The sequence below is a fragment of the Papio anubis genome, chromosome 1 (assembly GCF_008728515.1).
Source record: "Papio anubis isolate 15944 chromosome 1, Panubis1.0, whole genome shotgun sequence".
Taxonomy (NCBI): Eukaryota; Metazoa; Chordata; class Mammalia; order Primates; family Cercopithecidae; genus Papio; species Papio anubis.
In genome coordinates this window covers 147458464-147476142 of record NC_044976.1, presented here as the reverse complement: position 1 = coordinate 147476142, position 17679 = coordinate 147458464, and the positions used below count along the sequence as shown (strand labels likewise).

The following is a 17679-nucleotide window of genomic DNA, read 5'->3' as shown; positions in this document are numbered from 1 at the left end:
TACAAGAGGGTTTCAATACCTCTTAGTGTCTTCATAAAAATATGAGAAAGTACGAGAAACTACTGAGATTTACGACTGTAGGGAAATATAGGGCTTGTGAGATGCAAACCTTCATGAAAAAAAATTTTAATGTTATTCATTTATTTATATCTTTATTTATATCTTTATTTATTTATTTATTTATTTATTTATTTATTTATTTATGAGATGGAGTTTCGCTCTTGTTGCCCAGACTGGAGTGCAATGATGCAATCTCGGTTCACTGCAACCTCCGCCTCCCAGGTTCAAGCGATTTTCCTGCCTCAGCCTCCCCAGTAGCTGGGATTACAGACATGCGCCACCACATCTGGTTAATTTTGTATTTTTAGTAGAGATGGGGTTTCACCCTGTTGGCCACACTGGTCTCAAACTCCTCACCTCAGGTGATCCACCCACCTCGGCCTCCCAAATTGCTGGGATTACAGGTGTGAGCCACCACGCCCGGCCTATTTTAAAATTTTATTTCTCCTTTTTTTAAATGTGCCAAAGTGGACACAACAATTTACCAGTTTAACCATTTTTAAGTACACAGTTCAGTGGCATTAAGCATATTCATAGTTGTGCAACCATCACCATCATCCATGTCCAGTACTTTTTCACTGTCCCAAACAGAAATACTGCACCTATCAAATGGTAATTCCTGGCTAGGCACGGTGGCTCACACCTGTAATCCCTGCAATCTGGGAGGCTGACACGGGCAGATCACTTGAGGCCAGGAGTTCAAGACTAGCCTGGCCAACATGGTGAAACCCCATCTCTACTAAAAATACAAAAATTAGGTAGACGTGGTGGCTGCGCCTGTAGTCCCAGCTACGTGGGAGGCTGAGGCAGGAGAATTGCTTGAACCTGGGAGGCAGAGGCTGCAGTGAGCTGAGATTGTGCCACTGCACTCTAGCCTGGATGACAGAGTGAGACTCCACCTCAAAAAATAAAAAATGTGTAATTCCCGAATCCCCCTTTGCCGCAACCCCGGTAACCTCTCACCTACTTTCTGCCTCTGACCTTGCCTATTCTAGGTACCTCATATAAGTGGAATCATGCAATTTTCGTCCTTTTGTGACTGGATTATCTCCACTCAGCATCATTCCTCAAGGTTCATCCTTGTTGTAGCATGTGTCAGAATAGTTACCGATTAAATGAGTAGCTAAAGGTCTGAATCAAGGTAGAGCCAATATGTTGATCACAGTCTTAGCTTATGCGTATGAAAGGCAAACAGAATAAGTGACATGTATTATTCTTCTCTGTTCTACATAATAAGAAAGGAACATATATTTCAATATTATAATACTTTTGCTACTTAAGAGAAAGCATCCTCTTTTTCCATTTCATCTTCAACGGCTGGATTATTGACACAGTAGGTAAAAGTCAGTCAGGTAGCAGACTGGGAAGAAAAACACTTACATAAAAATCCTTGGACGTCCTCTGGACAGCCGTGATCTGGCCAGTCAGTATATTGTAAATGCCACACTGTCCTTTCTTGCCCAGACAAAAGGTGCTTGACTTTCAAGCCTGTGGTTGCATAGCAAACAGAATCTGTTCGAAACTTCGTGGTCACCTTGAACTTGCCATAGGTGGCTGAGCTGTGCTTGGAACCCAGTTTGGGCCAGTATCGGTGGCTTTTGGTTCGTCCACCCTCCTAAATCACATATAAAGCAAAATTGGAAATAGGTCAAGGGAAGCTCTCATCCTTTTAATCCTAAGATGTGAAGACAGAAGAAAATGCAAATAGCTTCTAAATCGCTAGTTCAGTAGCACTCTGCAGTGTCTACACTGTACAGGGTAAATCCTATACATGCTAGTTAAGACCAATAACACAATTTACAATGACAGTTACATCAATGGAAAATTTAAAAGATTCACAACGGAGGTGCAGTGGAATGTTAGAGAGAAGTGCAAGTGCAAAGTCTAGAAGCAGGAACAAGCTTGGTGCATTCAAGAAATGAAGGTCTTCGGGGTGGCTGGAGTGTGACATGTGAGGGGGCAGGTGGTCGGACAGGAAACTGGAAAGGCCTCACAGTCCATGGTGGAAAGTTTGGATTTCACCCCAGGGGCAATGGGAAGTCATTCAAAGGTTTTAGACAAGTGGGGAAGGGGTTCCAGCAATCGCTCTAGGTCATGCTACTCCTTTTGGATGTTCAGTGCAGAGCTCTTTCTGTTACAGCACAGACTACCGACATTGTCTTTATCTAGTGTTGATCTCACATTTGTTTCAGCCTGACCAATGCGTTCTGGTTCCATCTACAACTAGAACTGAGAACAGCTGGTTAAATCACCATTCTTTCTCCCTTGATTTTATAATCTTTTCTGAGAATATGTACTCTCAACCATTTACACAAGGTCTATGTTTCAGTTTTGCAGTTTTAAAATCCCTGGAGAAGGGGCGGAGTGTGGAGGAGGCGGTAGCTGAGGAGATTCAGGGCAAGGAGTAGGTGGTGAGAGAGAAGGAGCACTGAACACACAGAGCTGCAGTGGTGACAGGCTCTGGGAACCCTGACGGCTGTTTAGAGGAACATTAGGGTTCCTCTTGTAAAGCCCACTTGTAAAGCAACACATCTTTGGGGAATATATAAATTATATATTTATATATAATTTGGGGAATATATAAATTACCTTGCCTGGCTTCATTTGGTTTAACTGGGTCTCCTTAAGTTGGAAGCACACCTTCCTCTTTTATTTACCAATCCTATGAAAGCAGATTTACCTCGAATTTACATTTCTGCTGAGTGTCTAAATCAGTTATGGATTTTAAAAGGCTGTAAGTCCCCAGCTGTCCCACAGATCACTAGATGCTACTTTGTCTTGGCAAGGCTGGTCCCTTGTCACTCCGGTCTCACCTCCAATACCACTTCCTCGGAGGGTCCTTGGCCATGCCCTGATCTCAAATAGCCCCCAGTCACTCTCTTTCTTAACCTGTTTTCCATTTTTAAAAATTTTCTCCCTTGAATTTATGCTCCTATTAATAAGGTTTTCATTTCCAGCCTTCCACCAAGTGTGTGACATGATACAGAGTCTGGAGCTCAGGGTTGCACATCGTGAAGCTACCCTTTAGTAGGAGTCCCCTAGTGTGAATGACAGTTTTGCAGCTGAAACCCACACAAAGAGGAGGAGGGATGAGGCAGGAAGACCTGTACTCACCCAGACCCGCTCTGGACTGTAGTTTTCCATTTTTGCCATGGCACTTACTGCTAACTGCACTTATTTTATTTGTTCACTTCTGAATGTCCCTCCCACTAGGACATAAGCTCTATGGGGACAGGGATCGTGCCTGTCTCGTTTATTACCATGTACTCCTGAAGTTAGCACAGATGGTACGCTGTATTTAGGTGAATGAATGTCTTGCAATGGTGTGATCTGATAAGGTGATAAATCTATTCTAGAAGCTTTAAGGAGGATTCATTCTCTTTGTGGGAAGGTCAAACAGGTCAGCCCAGGGAAGTACAACTGGCTTTAAAGAGCCTGATGTCCCTTTCATTATTTTCTTCTAATGGACTGTGCTGAAAAGCCAATGCTCAAAACAGTCAATGAAGAAAAATACGACTTTTTCCTCCCCAGTTTTCTTTGTTCCTGACCCCTTTAACGTAGCTAGGAAAGGCCATTGCAATACCACGGATATTGGTAAACACAGATGAAACTAGTCCCTTGAATGATTTCAAAACATAAACTGGAATTTAATGAAAGACATAAAAGAAGGTGGTTAAAGAAATTTTGAGAATGTGACAAGAGAAGAAACGCAACACTTCTCCCTGCAAAGACAGCAACACTGACTGGATTGACTGGCAGTGTAGGCTGGTTTTTTATAACATCACATAGAGTTCTCTAGTTACAGCAGAAAAACTATGTTTGGCTTGGCAAAAGAAGAAAAAGATATTTTTTCTTCCACCAAAGAACAGAGGCCTCTCCAGGAACAACAGCTTCTGGTCTCTTTTCAGCTGATAAGCATGGTGGCATGCGGAGCTGGGTGCCTGGAGTTGGGCATCTATGTCGATTTGCCCAGAGCAGCCTGAGACTCCCAAATTCCAGTGGAAAGATCACTGTTTTCGTTTGGTACACAAAGTCAGCGGGTTGAACTCAAGTCTGGTCATTTTTGGTTTTCTGTTGTTTTATTTTCAGTTTAGTGCATTACAATCCAAGGAAAAGAGTTAAAAGAAAGAAGAAAATGGGAGGAGGGAAGGCTACAACAATCAATTATCTCCGGGGGAAAAATATCTAGCTGGAAGTAAGAAAACAGATGTATACCAAAGAGAAAAGCATTTGCAGAGGAACAGCACTGCAGGAAGAAGGATAGTGTAGCAAAGTTGCCAGCACAAAGCCCATCTTCTGGCCACCCTTTCCCTAGGGAAAAGGACGTGGAGTAGGCCATACTCCTTACCTCCTCTGCGGTGACCATGGCAATGACATTCACTCCTTGCTCCCACACCATCTGCCAGAAGTCGTGGCACGTGTGTGGTAGGGGCCCCTGGGTGGCTATGTAGTGCCATTCTGCCCCTCCAACCACCACCTAAAAACCAAGAAAAGTATCGGTAAATAAACCCCAAGTCCAGGACAACATTACCTGCTCATCACCTGTCCATCTGTATCCACCTTAAAACCTTGGATCTATTTTTGGGGCCAAATGAATTAGTTCAATTAACAAAATCCCTGAGACTATAGAGGCTAGTGTAGTGACACATTCTCACATGAAAATACTTTCTGCCACTCAAGCCTATTAAAACATTTACCTAATCCTGGTTTTTGAGACTGAGTCTTGCTCTGTTGCCCAGGCAGGAGTGCAGTGGCACGATCTTGGCTCACTGAATCCTATGCCTCCCGGGTTCAAGCAATTCTCCCATCTCAGACTCCCAAGGAGCTGAGGCTACAGGCACCCACCATCATGCCCAGCTAATTTTTGTATTTTTCTAGAGATGGAATTTCACCATGTTGGGCCAGGCTGGTCTTGAACTCCTGACTTCAGGTGATCCGCCCATCTCAGCCTCCCAAAGTGCTGGGATTACAGGTCTGAGCCATTGCGCCTGGCCTTTACCTGATCTTTGTTTGTAACTCACAGTATATGCAAACTAGTGCCTATTAAAAACCATACACATACACACACGTATATATGCATACATATGAACATGTATAACTTAGGATTTGTTACAGAAATAATAGTTATGCTTACTATGTGCAATGTACTCTGACACTTTCCATTCTTTTCTCTTGTCTATTTTATTAAAACACACACAGACACACACACACACACACACACACACACACACACACACCTGGTCATGACCACTAAACTGATTTCACATTCTACCACTGTGTTGTAATCCAGTTTGAAAAACAGTGCTTCATGGTATCCAATTAAACAAAAAAAAAAAAAAGGCCATGAAACAACATCCCTTTTGGAGCACTATCTTTCTCCTGTGGATCTGAGATGAAGTGTATCATAAACGTCTGCTGTCACTGCTGCTCTGTGGTGCCATGCACGGCAGAGATGCTACGAATGCTCTTGTCAACAGCATATAATATTTTATCAATAACTTCACCTTGGTAGTACCATGGCATCCAACTGAACTACAGTCATGACATGACTTTGGATAATAAAATTATTACCCCTGCGGCTCAGGGTGATCAGGGGAAGATAATTCTACAGCTATAAATACTAGCTGCAGAGAACCATAAATAAGAAGTTGTACCCAAAGTGTTAAAGGTCATGCTGTCAAGGTGAAATGGTGGCCTTTGGAGGAATTCTTTCTATTCTCCCTTCCAGCTCTGTGCCTTGATATTGCAAAGGCAGGCCCCTTCTACATCTATGCAATGCAGATCTCTGGAGAGTTCAAAAAGCAATGAAGTCATCATTGTTTGAAACTTCTTTCCCTCATTTATTTGATAAAACTGTATGCTAACTTGATTCAAACAAAAACAATGTAAGTTACTGTCTCATTACACAAGACATGTTTAGGTCAAAGCTGGCAAGAAAAATCCATTTTCCAAATACTGGTGGGAGATAACATTCATATATTTGCTGGCTAGGAGTTTGGTTTATCCGTGGAATTGTGATTTTAAACATTAGCCTCTCTGGCACCCAACGTATAGGAAACATAAATACTTCCAGAGAATGCTGCTGCTGCCTGGGGCCTTTCAGCATATTCCAAGTATTGACAGGAGGGTATTAAAAACTGCATTAAAAACACAACAAGCAGTGCTACTGAGGTAGATTTCACAGATGTGATTCTACCTCTGGAGCAAATAGATCTCTGTTCTGTGTTAACGGCTGCCTGGAACCCAGGGGGGAAAACATTGGCAAAACATACACCTCTATTCCAAAACACAGGGACAAGTTCTTGCAAGCTCCATGGGTCTATTAAATGCACCCATGTCTAACCCGGATCCACAGGATGAAATGTGGGCCACAGAGAATACCAAGGAAGGGAATGCTTCTCAGTTAACAATGCCCGATGGGCACAGTTTATACAAAGTGACAGCTTTTTTCAGAGAGCAGATGGAAAATAGTGGAAGAGATCTGGCCAAAAGAAGAAGATAATATAATATTGCTATGTAAGATCTTCATAGACACTCTATCAAGAAGCAGCTGTGTGATCTGCATCCTTGTTTGAATACATTACGTTGGTCATTGTTTCATAATCTAAACTAAGCCCATGAAACCCACCACTGACAGTTTATTTAAGAGTTTCCTAGAGTTCATTTTTTACTTCTCACTCTCAAAAATCCAAATAAAAATTAGTAATATGATCTATGATAGTTACTCTTTTATATTTCTTTTGGCAGTACTTTCTAATTATTAAAAACTATGGTTATCTGTGTATATTAATAAAAATACTATATACCCAACCATGCTATACTTTTCACATTCTGTATCAAAACTAGTTATAATTGACACACAAACTAGATACCTAACTAGCCTTTAGAGGCTCAATAAAACCTGTTAATAATTCTGCTACAGTTGAAAAGTCCAATGAGGAAAGCAAATAATTCTAGACAAGGCCGAAAATAGGTTTCTAAGGCTATTGATCACAGTGGACTATTAATTGAACCTTGTATTATTTAACAACATCCTATAACAATGGCTTTAACATTAATAGATGAACAAATCTCCCACTTCAGAGTTCAGAGCAAATGGTGACATTCTAAATAAGTGTCCTCTGTTAACAGGAACTCTGAGGAAGGTAAGCTATTTAAGAAACATTTAACTACATGTACACATGTATCCATAACTCAACTGCAGAAGTGCTAAACTATGTAATACTGACATACAAAGGTTTAAAGTATTTGAAATAATAACAAAAACTTACTAACACAAATTCATTGACTAATGTGGCACATCTTTCAAGATTCAATATTAACCACACTTTTAGAGTGCAGGTGAAAATTACTCCACTCTTCTAAATACCATGCAATAATAGGACTTGTGCTTTTATAAAATGCATAACCCGCAGTATTATAAGGGAGAAACAATAGTTTCTGTTGTTATTGAACATAACACCTTAATGTCAGTAACGCAATACCTGTAACTTCCGAAGTCTCCACCTCTGCTAATTACAAACCAAAATGGATAATCTTCAGTTTTTCCTGTGAGTATAGACAGAGTTACAGCCCACAGAGAGAAGGAAAAGTTAAGGCCTCTGTCATGAGTGAGCTTCAGAAATCCCTGACCCGAGGTTCTTCCTAAGGCTGCTAGACTTCCTTCTCTCTGCAGTGAGAGACATGCCCTTCCACCTGACTCAGAAAAGCACAGGAGTTCAAAAACAATCCCTGAGGGTCTGGGGACAAGCCAAAAGGTACAGCTGCAGCCCACACATTTTCTTCTCCCCGCATTTTTACCTTTAACCCAGCCATCTTTAACAAACCTTCTAACAGGCTTGCCTTCCTACCTTGATGTGGGAGGCGTTAATATATCCCGTGTTATTTTCTTTGGTTGGTATCAGCTCTACTCGATTCTCCTCATAGGGGACAACTTCACGGATTCGGCTGCGCTCGGCATTTTCTGGCAGAGCTGCTGTGCTGAAAATGCCATTCGCCTTTTTCTTTGGAATTTGCTCATATTCTGTGAACACCATTCCCTCTTCTAGTTTCTTCTTCAGGGTTCTGAACTGCAACAGAAATTGATCTTCAGCTCTCTAAATTATCTGATCCAAAAACTCAATGAAACAACCAAATTTCTTTAAATATTTAGCGATTGTATTAATAAGAGATTTCAAGTTGTACAATCAATACTTGGTTTGTCTCCTTATCAACCATATTGATTGTTTCCCTTGTCTAATAACCATTTTCCTTCTTACTCATAAGTAGAACAAATCTGCAAGAACTAGCAAGAGTTAAAATTCAAAAATCAGTATTTTTGCTATTAACAACTCTGTTTAAAGTCCTAATGATAAAAAGACTGTTCATTTTAATTATCCAAACATCCTTTTCTCCACCTATGTAGCTGCTTTTAAGATGACACTGGGTCCACAGTTCTATAGCTCTGAGGATTAAATCTCTCTCTTTTTACCTCTTCCCTGGCCAAACTAATAATTACAATAACATGGTATTAATTGGGTTAAATGATTCCTCTAAAGTTCCTTCTGGCTTTAAAAACATTCTAATTCTGGATACATACTGGCAGAAATCGAACACCCTAATGTTATTAGTACTCTATTACATTTATACAACCTGTTTATTAACCTTCTGACAGCAACTTCAGGAACTAAGGATACACCTTTCTTCACCTCTAAAACACTACCATGCAGCTGCTTTCTGCTTTTCAAAACCCATGTTTTCACAATGCATTATCCAGACGATTATAAATCAGCCTCATTTTATGGTCATATGAGGGGACAGCATTTTTAAAGAACTCTATAAATGCTTAGATACAAGGTCATGTCTTTTGCGGGAAACATGGAAGGAACTGAAGGCGATTTTCCTTAGCAAACTAACGCAGAAACAGAAAACCAAATACTGCACGTTCTCACTTATAAGTGGGGGCTAAATGATAAGAATTTATGAACACAAAGACGGAAACAACAGACACTGGGGCCTACTTGAGGGTGGAGGGTGGAAGCGGGGAGAGGAACAGAAAAGGTAACCATGGGGTACTGAGCTTGACACCTGGATGATGAAATAATACATACAACAAACCCCTGTGACACGTGTTTACCTATGTAATAAACTTTCACATGTGCCCCCAAAACTAAAAGTTTTTAAAAAATTAAAAATAAAAATAAATGATTGGATAAAATAATCACTTCCTAAGAAATGGCAATTGCTCACAAAAATCATAGAAATTGAGAGCTATCGCAAGTGTTTAACTTGTGCATTTTACAAGAAAGGAAGCAGGCCCAAAGAAATTGAGTGACTTGACCAAGTCATACAGCATGTTAGGGGCTGCTGGTTTTAGGCAACCAATGATCCGCCAACCAGACAAAGCAGGAAGACCGGAATGGAGAAACAGGAGATGCTGGAAGGGACTGATTTAATGTAACACAGTTATGCCTGATCTTCCTAATCTCAGATTGAAGAAATAATGCATCACACAAATCTCAGTGCTGGCATATTCGAGGAAGGAGGGTGTTTTGGGATCCTCAGACTACAGAGAATGAATCACATTTGACAAGCCTGCCACTTACCCTCTCGTCCATGGGAACCCGGGTGGCATCAACTCGATTCTCTTCCCGCCCTGAGACTCGAGCCACCGAGAGCCCGTTCAACGCTGCCAACATCAGCGGCCTCTTCTGTGCCTCCAGGCCTGCCATCTTCTGCTTCTCTAGATTCTTGCGGCAAGAAAAGGCATGTTCTCATTGTTTATAATACTAGTAGAATGTTGGAATGTGTTTTAATCTCCTCAAATCTGTAACTCCCCAGCCAAGGAATGCAGACAATCACCATCAGTAGGGCAAATTCAAACACAGCTTTCCCACTATTCCCACTGGGCCCCCGGAAGCCAGTTCCTACAGGACTCCTGAGCTTTTATTCTTAATTAACTCCTTAGCCAGATAGACCAATAAATAAGAAAAAAGACTCCCTAAAAATACACCCTGCCATAGGGCAAAACAAAACAAAAACAAAATAGGGTACATGCGATACACTTTAGAAAGATAAGGATGACAAGACAAGGAAAAGAGAAGCAGGGTTATATGAATCATCTAATCCAATCACAGTGATGGACCTTTTGCACAGATGGAATGGAGCAAAACTTGTAAAACACTTTGTTGTTGATTGAGAGATTCACACACATAAACTGTAGAGAAAAATCTTCCTAAGCTTCTGTCCTGAGGATGTTAATTCTATAATTAATCTCTAGTCCTTGGAGTACCTAAGGGTGGTGTCATGCCCAGAATTGAAAGCTGATGTGGTTTAGCAAACTCACTAACATCAAAGCCTGGCTGGGGTCATCTAAGATGATCCACAGGCCTTACCCTTCAGGCTTCACCCAGAGGGCCCACAATAACAGAGACTGTGCCTGCCAATACAGATGGTGGGACATCACTGCATGCCACTGAGCTATGGGGGAACATGGACTCCAGAACTGAGCAGACCACTTAGGGAAAGGTTTCGATGTTTACACCTGGCCCAGTTTGGGGCTTTTTGATTTCCATCCTCTCCACCCTCAACTCTAAATTGAAATTGGATTGGGCAGGGCTGGTTTTTAGCCTCCTGCTGTGCTTCCTCAGGTCCTTGAAACTGACCAAGTATGAAAAAGCTCTTTATGCTCACTTCAAGCAAGCCACAAAGGGCCTTTCCTAAAATTAAGTGTGTCCTGGAAGTTAAGGGAAGAACACAGGCACTCCTCACAGAAGCAGATGAGTTTTGCAAGGTTTAGGATTTTGATTCACACTAAAGGGCAACCCATTTGCAGATTCATTTGACTGCCACAGATGAAGAGCCATTGAATCCCCGGTTTCTTTTCAAGCCTTGAGAGACTTTTTTCCTTATTCTATGATGTATAAATTCACTCCCCAGGAAGAGGTCTTGATGGCGCCATCCCACAGGGTTATGAATTATTCTAATTGCGGGTGGGGGGACTGCATTACGCCCCTTCCATGTGTTTCCATAATGTCACCTACGATCAGAATAAAGCCTGTGTGAGTGACACTGAAAACAGGATGCCTGTCCTGGTGATGGCCAACTCATCAGACAAACCAAAGGAGTATCTCAGAGGAGGTTACTGGGAGAAAGTGAGAAAAGTACTGTGAAAGGAAAATATCTTGGGCCCCAAATCACTAAGCTAAAAGGAAAAGTCAAGCTGGGAACTGCTTGGGCAAACCTGCCTCCCATTCTATTCAAAGTCTCCCCTCTGCTCACTGAGATAAATGCGTATCTGATTGACTCCTTTGGAGAGGCTTATCAGAAACAGAAGAATGCAACCATTTGCCTCTCACCTACCTGTGATGTGGAAGCCCCCTCCCTACTTCGTCTTCCTGCCTTTGCTTCAAGTTGTCCCGCCTTTCCAGAGAGAATCAATACTGACTGATGTCTCATGTCTCCCTAAAATGTATAAAACCAAGCCATGTCCCAACAACCTTGGGCATATGTCATCAGGACCTCCTGAGGCTGTGTCACAGGTGTGTACCCTCAACCTTGGCAGAATCAACTTTCTACATTAACTGAGACCTGTCTCAGATTTTCTGGCTTTACCGTACCCAAGGACTTACCGCCAAAAGATGTAATATTCTTACAAATGGCCCTGGTCTGTCAATTCTTGGGAACCCCCTGGGGGAAGATTCTGGATTAAAATGGTTAGGTCTTTGTTTGCTTGCTGCTAGTTTTGGGGAGAAAGAGTTTTTCTTTTTTGTTTATTTCTGTCACCTCTTTCACTTGGGAATCTATTTTCACTGCTCTCCAAAGTTTTGAGAAGGTAATAGTTCTGGAAAATGGGTCCTGAGCTCCTCTCAGCAGTCCTGCTTCCTTTCCACCTGCACTGCAAGGCGACCCTAACTGGGTCTAAGACAAAAAGTAATTGACTTGTCTTTATTGGGAAAGGATTATTACTTAGTGATAAATCAAAGTATGTCTCTTTGATCCTTCTCACTCACCCTATCAGCTTGCTACCAGAGATAAAAAAATAATAACAATAATAATTCACAAGCTCTGATCTGGACTTTTCTTCTCAGTGCATCAACTTCTGGCTAGGGGACTACAAGCAGGGAAGTATCTTCAAGGAAGCAGTAGGAGCCAGAATGAGGAGCTACAAAAGCAGCTAAACCATCCATCAAATAGACAAGCAGGTCCAGGAGAGCTGCCCAGAGGGCAAATTCTCACCATACCTGCACACTCCGCCCCGCCCCTGAGTTATCTTTTGCTAAAAGTTTCTCATTGTGTTCTGATCAAGAGGGCCCTTAGAATGGCCATCACCTCTCATGAATTCCCATCAAGCTGGCAAAAGTTGCCCATAGTGAGGAGAGCAGAGAAGTATCTGACCTGTGGGGATGCTGCTTAGGCTAAGGGGTGAGTTTTTGCATTAAAAACAAAACAGGTGGAGACTCATCTTGGGCTCAGAGCCACTGGCATTGTCACCACCTTGCCTGGCCTCCTGGCTCACTGAAGAAGCTCCTAATCCACCTCTAAGGTCTGCTGGTGTCCTTGAGCTCCTGAGTGTAGCAGATTTGGGGGAAAAATAAATCAACAGGGAAAATGAAGTAGAAATGGGATAATTATTTTCTTGAACTAAAGGTTAATGGCTAAAATTTGCTCGTCATTATTACCTACACGAATGGAATGGAAAAGCATCTGGAGAAAAAACAATAGTGAAAATCCCCTTGTTCCTTTGTGATAATGCAAGGAGCTATGAGGAGGAGACCCTGCCAAGATTTTGGCTGCAGGCTATTTGTTTAATACGAGTAAGAAGAGAAGAGGATGAATACAACCAAAATGAGGTTAAGGGACCATGTGGACATCATTAAGTATCGAGTTGGCAGGGGAAACAGCTAAATTAAATGCTTAGACTGAGAGGTTCTTGATGCTAATGTTGCTTTTAAGTGGTGTGGAAGTATTGAAAAACTATTTTCTACCAATAAACTGCTTTCTTCCATGTTGGGAAAACTCTCTCCCAGCGGCACCTACCCACACATTTCTTCCATTCCAAGCCAAAGGTTTTCTTTGCTAGAGGCAAAGGTACACCTTGCACAATTTCCTTCTAGGTTTGCAAACAGTCATGTCTGTATAAGAATCTCTTAGCACTACTCTAGTGGGGCTAGCCAAAACTGTGAGGTTGAGAATGTTCTTAAGGTTTTCCAAAAGTAACAAGGTTGCTATAGATTCAATTTCTGACCCCAGGAACTTGGCTTCCTTAAATCATTGGGCCTTGATTGTTCTTTTCAGGTTGAATCCCAATGATGGGTTAGGAAGACCTGGAAATGACGATGGCCAAATGGATTCCATCAAGGCAAATTTTAAGTTACAACTGTTTCAGAGTTCCTAAAATTAGGCTTGGCTACCGTATGGTACAACCGTGGTGAATGAAGAGAAGTCAGTCTGGCTTTGATTAGTTCTAATTAATTGTTTTTTTTTAAGGGAATGAAAATGTTCATGGCAAGCAGCAATGGAGATTTTTTTTTTTTTTTTTTTTTTTTCTGAGATGGGGTCTTGCTCTGTCATCCAGGCTGGAGTGCAATGGCGCCATCTCGGCTCACTGCAACCTCCGCTTTGCGGGTTCAAGTGATTCTCCTGCCTCAGCCTCCTGAGTAACTGGGATTACAGGTGCGTGCCACCACGCCCGGCTAATTTTTATATTTTTAGTAGAGATGGAGTTTCACCATGTTGGTCAGGCTGGTCTAGAACTCCTGACCTCATGATCTGCCTGCCTCAGCCTCCTAAAGTGCTGGGATTACAAGCGTGAGCCACAGCGCCCAGCCGAGATTTTTTTAAGTAGCAATAATCCAAACATTTTCTCACTAGTAAGAACAGATTCACTTCATTGTTCTATATGTACCTGCATAGTCCTGTTCTGACAACATAACTGTCTCCCCAAGTTGTACAATTTTTTTTTTTAAGCAATGAGGTCTAGTCCTGTCATCCAGACTGGAGTGCAGTGGCACAATCACAGGTCACTGAAGCCTTGAACTCCTGGGCTCAAGCAATCCTCCCACCTCAGCCTCCTGATTAGCTAGGACTACAGGCTCCTGCCATCATACCTGTGGTTCCTTTTTTTTTCTGTAGAGATGAGATCTCATTATATTGTCCAGGCTGGCTTCATACTCCTGGCTTCAAGTGATCTTCCTACCTCTGCCTCCCAAGTAGCTGGGACTACAGGTATCCCCCACCATACGTGGCTCTGTACATATTATGAAGAAGAGCTATTCATGTCTAATACTAGGATGGATCTTCAAGTGGTAATATGTATGTATATATATGTATGTATGTATTCACATACATGTGGGTGAATTTTTGATAGAATAAGTTCAATGGATAATTATTTATCCAATTACTGAGTTATATATCTAATTGCTATAATTTTCTTGAATCTGTGCGAAACATCTATTGAAAGAAAATCTGAATATAAAGCTAACATATCACAATCAAGACAATATTGGCGAGTCTGGACTTATGGATCTATACAGAAGGTGGTATAGGGATGTTGCTTTTAATATCTAAATGGAGGTGCCGGACAGCTTTCCTTCAAGAAAACAAAACACTGAAAGACACAGAAAGGTGAGCTTCCATAATAGCAGCTCACACAATTGGAAGTTTGAGCCTTGAATAAACAGCAAAATCCTAGCTGAGGCCATTGGCCTCAACAACGTACCAAGTACACCTGTTAGAAGCCACGAAAGAGAATGGAAGATTTATTTGAAAGGGCAAAACCCAACATTTTGTGTAATAAAATACTACCTGTTTAAATGCTCAGTGACTGCTTAAAAACCTACCACATTCCCTGCATAAGGTTTGCCCCTTGCTCAGTGCCTGAAGCATGTGCTTTCACACTGGGAAATGCCCCCGGAGAGGAGGACACTCACCCTGATCATCATCTCTCTCTCTATAATGCTGTCCTCCAGGGAAAACATTTCAGACACAGGTCTCTCCTTCACGGGCTCTTTTTTGACCCGCTCCTTCACGCTTGTCAGGTCGGGTTCCGAGATGGATGGGCCGAGAGAGGCCCCGTTGACAGCCGGCGGGTCGGTCCGGGACACGCTGATGGCCTTGGCCGGCCCGTGCCTCAGCACCCTGGCTCTAGCCATGCCGGGAGGAAGGCCGGGTTGGTCCTGCCTCAGAGCCCCATTGCTCACACTCTTCCTTGGGCCGGGGTACTCAGGCGGGGGCTTGTTGGGGATGCGGGCCAGGGCCGCCTGCAGCTGGGCGCTGTACTCCATCTTCTCCCGGAGCACGGGGATCTGGGGCACCGATTCTGGAGCCTCCTCCTCCTCCTCCTCGCTCTCGCTGCTGTGGATCAGCATGGTGGCATCAGAGAAGGTCTTCTTGTGGTGATACTGAGGGAGCTGGGGGACCTCGTGGCTGCCTGGCCCCTCCTCGGGTGGTCCCTGCTCCCGGAGCGTGTTGCGGCGAGCCATGGGGAGGTGGAGTGACTTCAGCGTCATGGCCTCCATGCCCCGCACCATGCTGTTCATCACCTCCAGGCTGTGGCGCTTGTTCACCGTGCCATGGTGCTTGGTGGCCGTAAGAGGCTCACTCACCTCCTGGAGAGACTGATGCACCACCGGAGAGCTGTCCTCTTGGAAGGTCTTTACCGAGAGCTGCACCTTCCGGGTCACCAGGTCTGGGCTGCTGCCACTGACGTACTTGTGGCGGTGGCTGGCCAGGTCTGGGGTGCTGGTGGCAGGTCGTGGCCGTGGGTAGGGGGGCGGTGGCCTGAAGAGATAGTTCTTGAGCATGTGGGCCGTGCTGTAGTTATGGTTGCCCTGCAGCTGCATGTTGGCCAGCTCTGGGGTGCTCACTGTGTGCGAGATGGCGCTTGCCCCCGGCTTGCTTGGTACCACATTATTCTTTGGGTTCCTCTGGTCAGATGGACTGACAAGTTTGTTGCTATAGACCCCCTGTGGCCCATAAGGGACAGTGTAGGGGTGCCTCTCCCGCATCTCTGGTTGGCTGTACACCAGATCCTCTGGCTGGTTATAGGCATGGGTGTTGATGATGTTGAGGTTTCTCAGAGACTGGCTCTGGCTGTCTGTATGCAGTATCCCCCTCTTCATCTGGCGCATGACTGTCTCATAATCGGGGGTTGGCCTGTACGAGGGCACGATGATCGCGCTGTGCCGGTGGCTCGGGATGTAGTCGGCCCGCATGATGTCACTCCCAGGGATACTGAGGTTGGAGGATACAGGGGAGGCCTGGATGAAACTTTGTGAGCAGTTGAGGGAGTTGACGCTATGAACGCTACACACGCTGCCATTGGTGACGGTGCCATTTAAATAATTTAAGTCCAGGCTGTTGTGAGAGTTGCAATACAAGGCTTCTTCATTCCCATGAAAAATGCTGTCTACGAGAAGTCAAACAAAGGCACGTGAACCTCCACGCCATCCTGCCACAACAAAGTACATCCTCATACTCATGAGCGACTTTTAATTTAAATAAGTCATAAAAAGTGAAATCCCATGGTCTCCACCCACATGTTCTACAGAATAACGGATACCATCTTGGATGAAATGCCAACATACAGAAAGAACACCTTAAGACATATTGAAAAGAAAACGGGAACCTAATGGAAGAAGGCATGCACACATTTGGAATAAGTGTCGCTTGGGGAAGTTCTCAATTTTACCATAAGCTTTAAAATCAGGCACCAACAACCGCCCTCCAGTTGGGGAGACTTGTCCTCTTGTGCAGGGCTCAGCAATAGGACTGAATATTTAGACCAGACAGTCAAGAACTTTAATAGGGCAATAGATTTCAATTACTAAGTATTTAGAGCTGCTCTTCCTGACGGCAGTGGAAAAAGCCCCTTCACCCAGGGGACTGCTGGGCATTCTAAAGGCACAAAACAAATGATGCAGCCAGGATGTCAGCACAGCTAGTTCATCCTGAGCAGCAATAAAGGCCAAAATTAGAATCAAGAGTTCTTTTCGGTAATTTCCCAAATCCCCTCTAGATCTGGTTTCATCACTTAGGTCAATTCAAGTAAAAATTAATTATAGTTTAAAGAGGTCCCTAAAGAGAGAAAAAGCAGATTTCTAAAATCAGGCCCATTCTAGGTGTCCGATGTTCTCTTACACACACACACACCCCTCCAAGGAAGGCAACCTCTTGCCTTTCTGTGGCCAAGATACATTCATTTTTTCACACTACAGATTTAAACATGAGCAAAACAGATAAGCATAAAATCAGAGAAGGTGAAAAACAGAAAAGGTGACTGAAGACATTCAACTGTCTGAAGAGGAGGAGTGTGTAAAGAGATCTGATCAGATAAGACAGGCAGAAAAAACAGGGGGACACAGAGACAAATGTGCCACAATTTATCCGCCTCCCGTGGGGTTTGGTGCCTTCCCATAGAAATGTGGTAACTTTGCTAGTCTCCTTATAAAAAGTACTACTTTTATTAAATTAAATAGTCTTGACTGTCTTGGTTTTCATGCTCATACTTTGAGACAGCAAAGGATTCAAAATGGCCAGGAGTTGATAACATAGAAACTAATTATCCATTTACTACATTTCCAACATCCAAGGTTTTCTACCATCTCTCTTTTTGAAATGCAGTTAGCATAATGATTACGA

At 43.1% G+C, this 17679-nt stretch overlaps 2 protein-coding genes across 2 annotated transcripts in view; one reads left to right on the top strand and one right to left on the bottom strand.

Annotated features, from left to right (window-relative positions):
* The window catches only part of PTPN14 (protein tyrosine phosphatase non-receptor type 14), a 204120-nt gene that overhangs the window by 18942 nt on the left and 167499 nt on the right, over positions 1–17679 (bottom strand). The window contains exons 13-17 of the mRNA XM_021927236.2: positions 14970–16447; positions 9645–9788; positions 7911–8129; positions 4409–4537; positions 1441–1675 (exon numbers count right to left, since the gene is read on the bottom strand). Of these exons, the coding sequence (XP_021782928.2) occupies positions 1441–1675; positions 4409–4537; positions 7911–8129; positions 9645–9788; positions 14970–16447 (2205 nt within the window). The remainder of the gene's footprint in view (positions 1–1440; positions 1676–4408; positions 4538–7910; positions 8130–9644; positions 9789–14969; positions 16448–17679) is intronic.
* SMYD2 (SET and MYND domain containing 2) overlaps positions 1–17679 on the top strand; it is a 104053-nt gene that overhangs the window by 83016 nt on the left and 3358 nt on the right. The gene's annotated exons all lie outside the window — the stretch shown is intronic.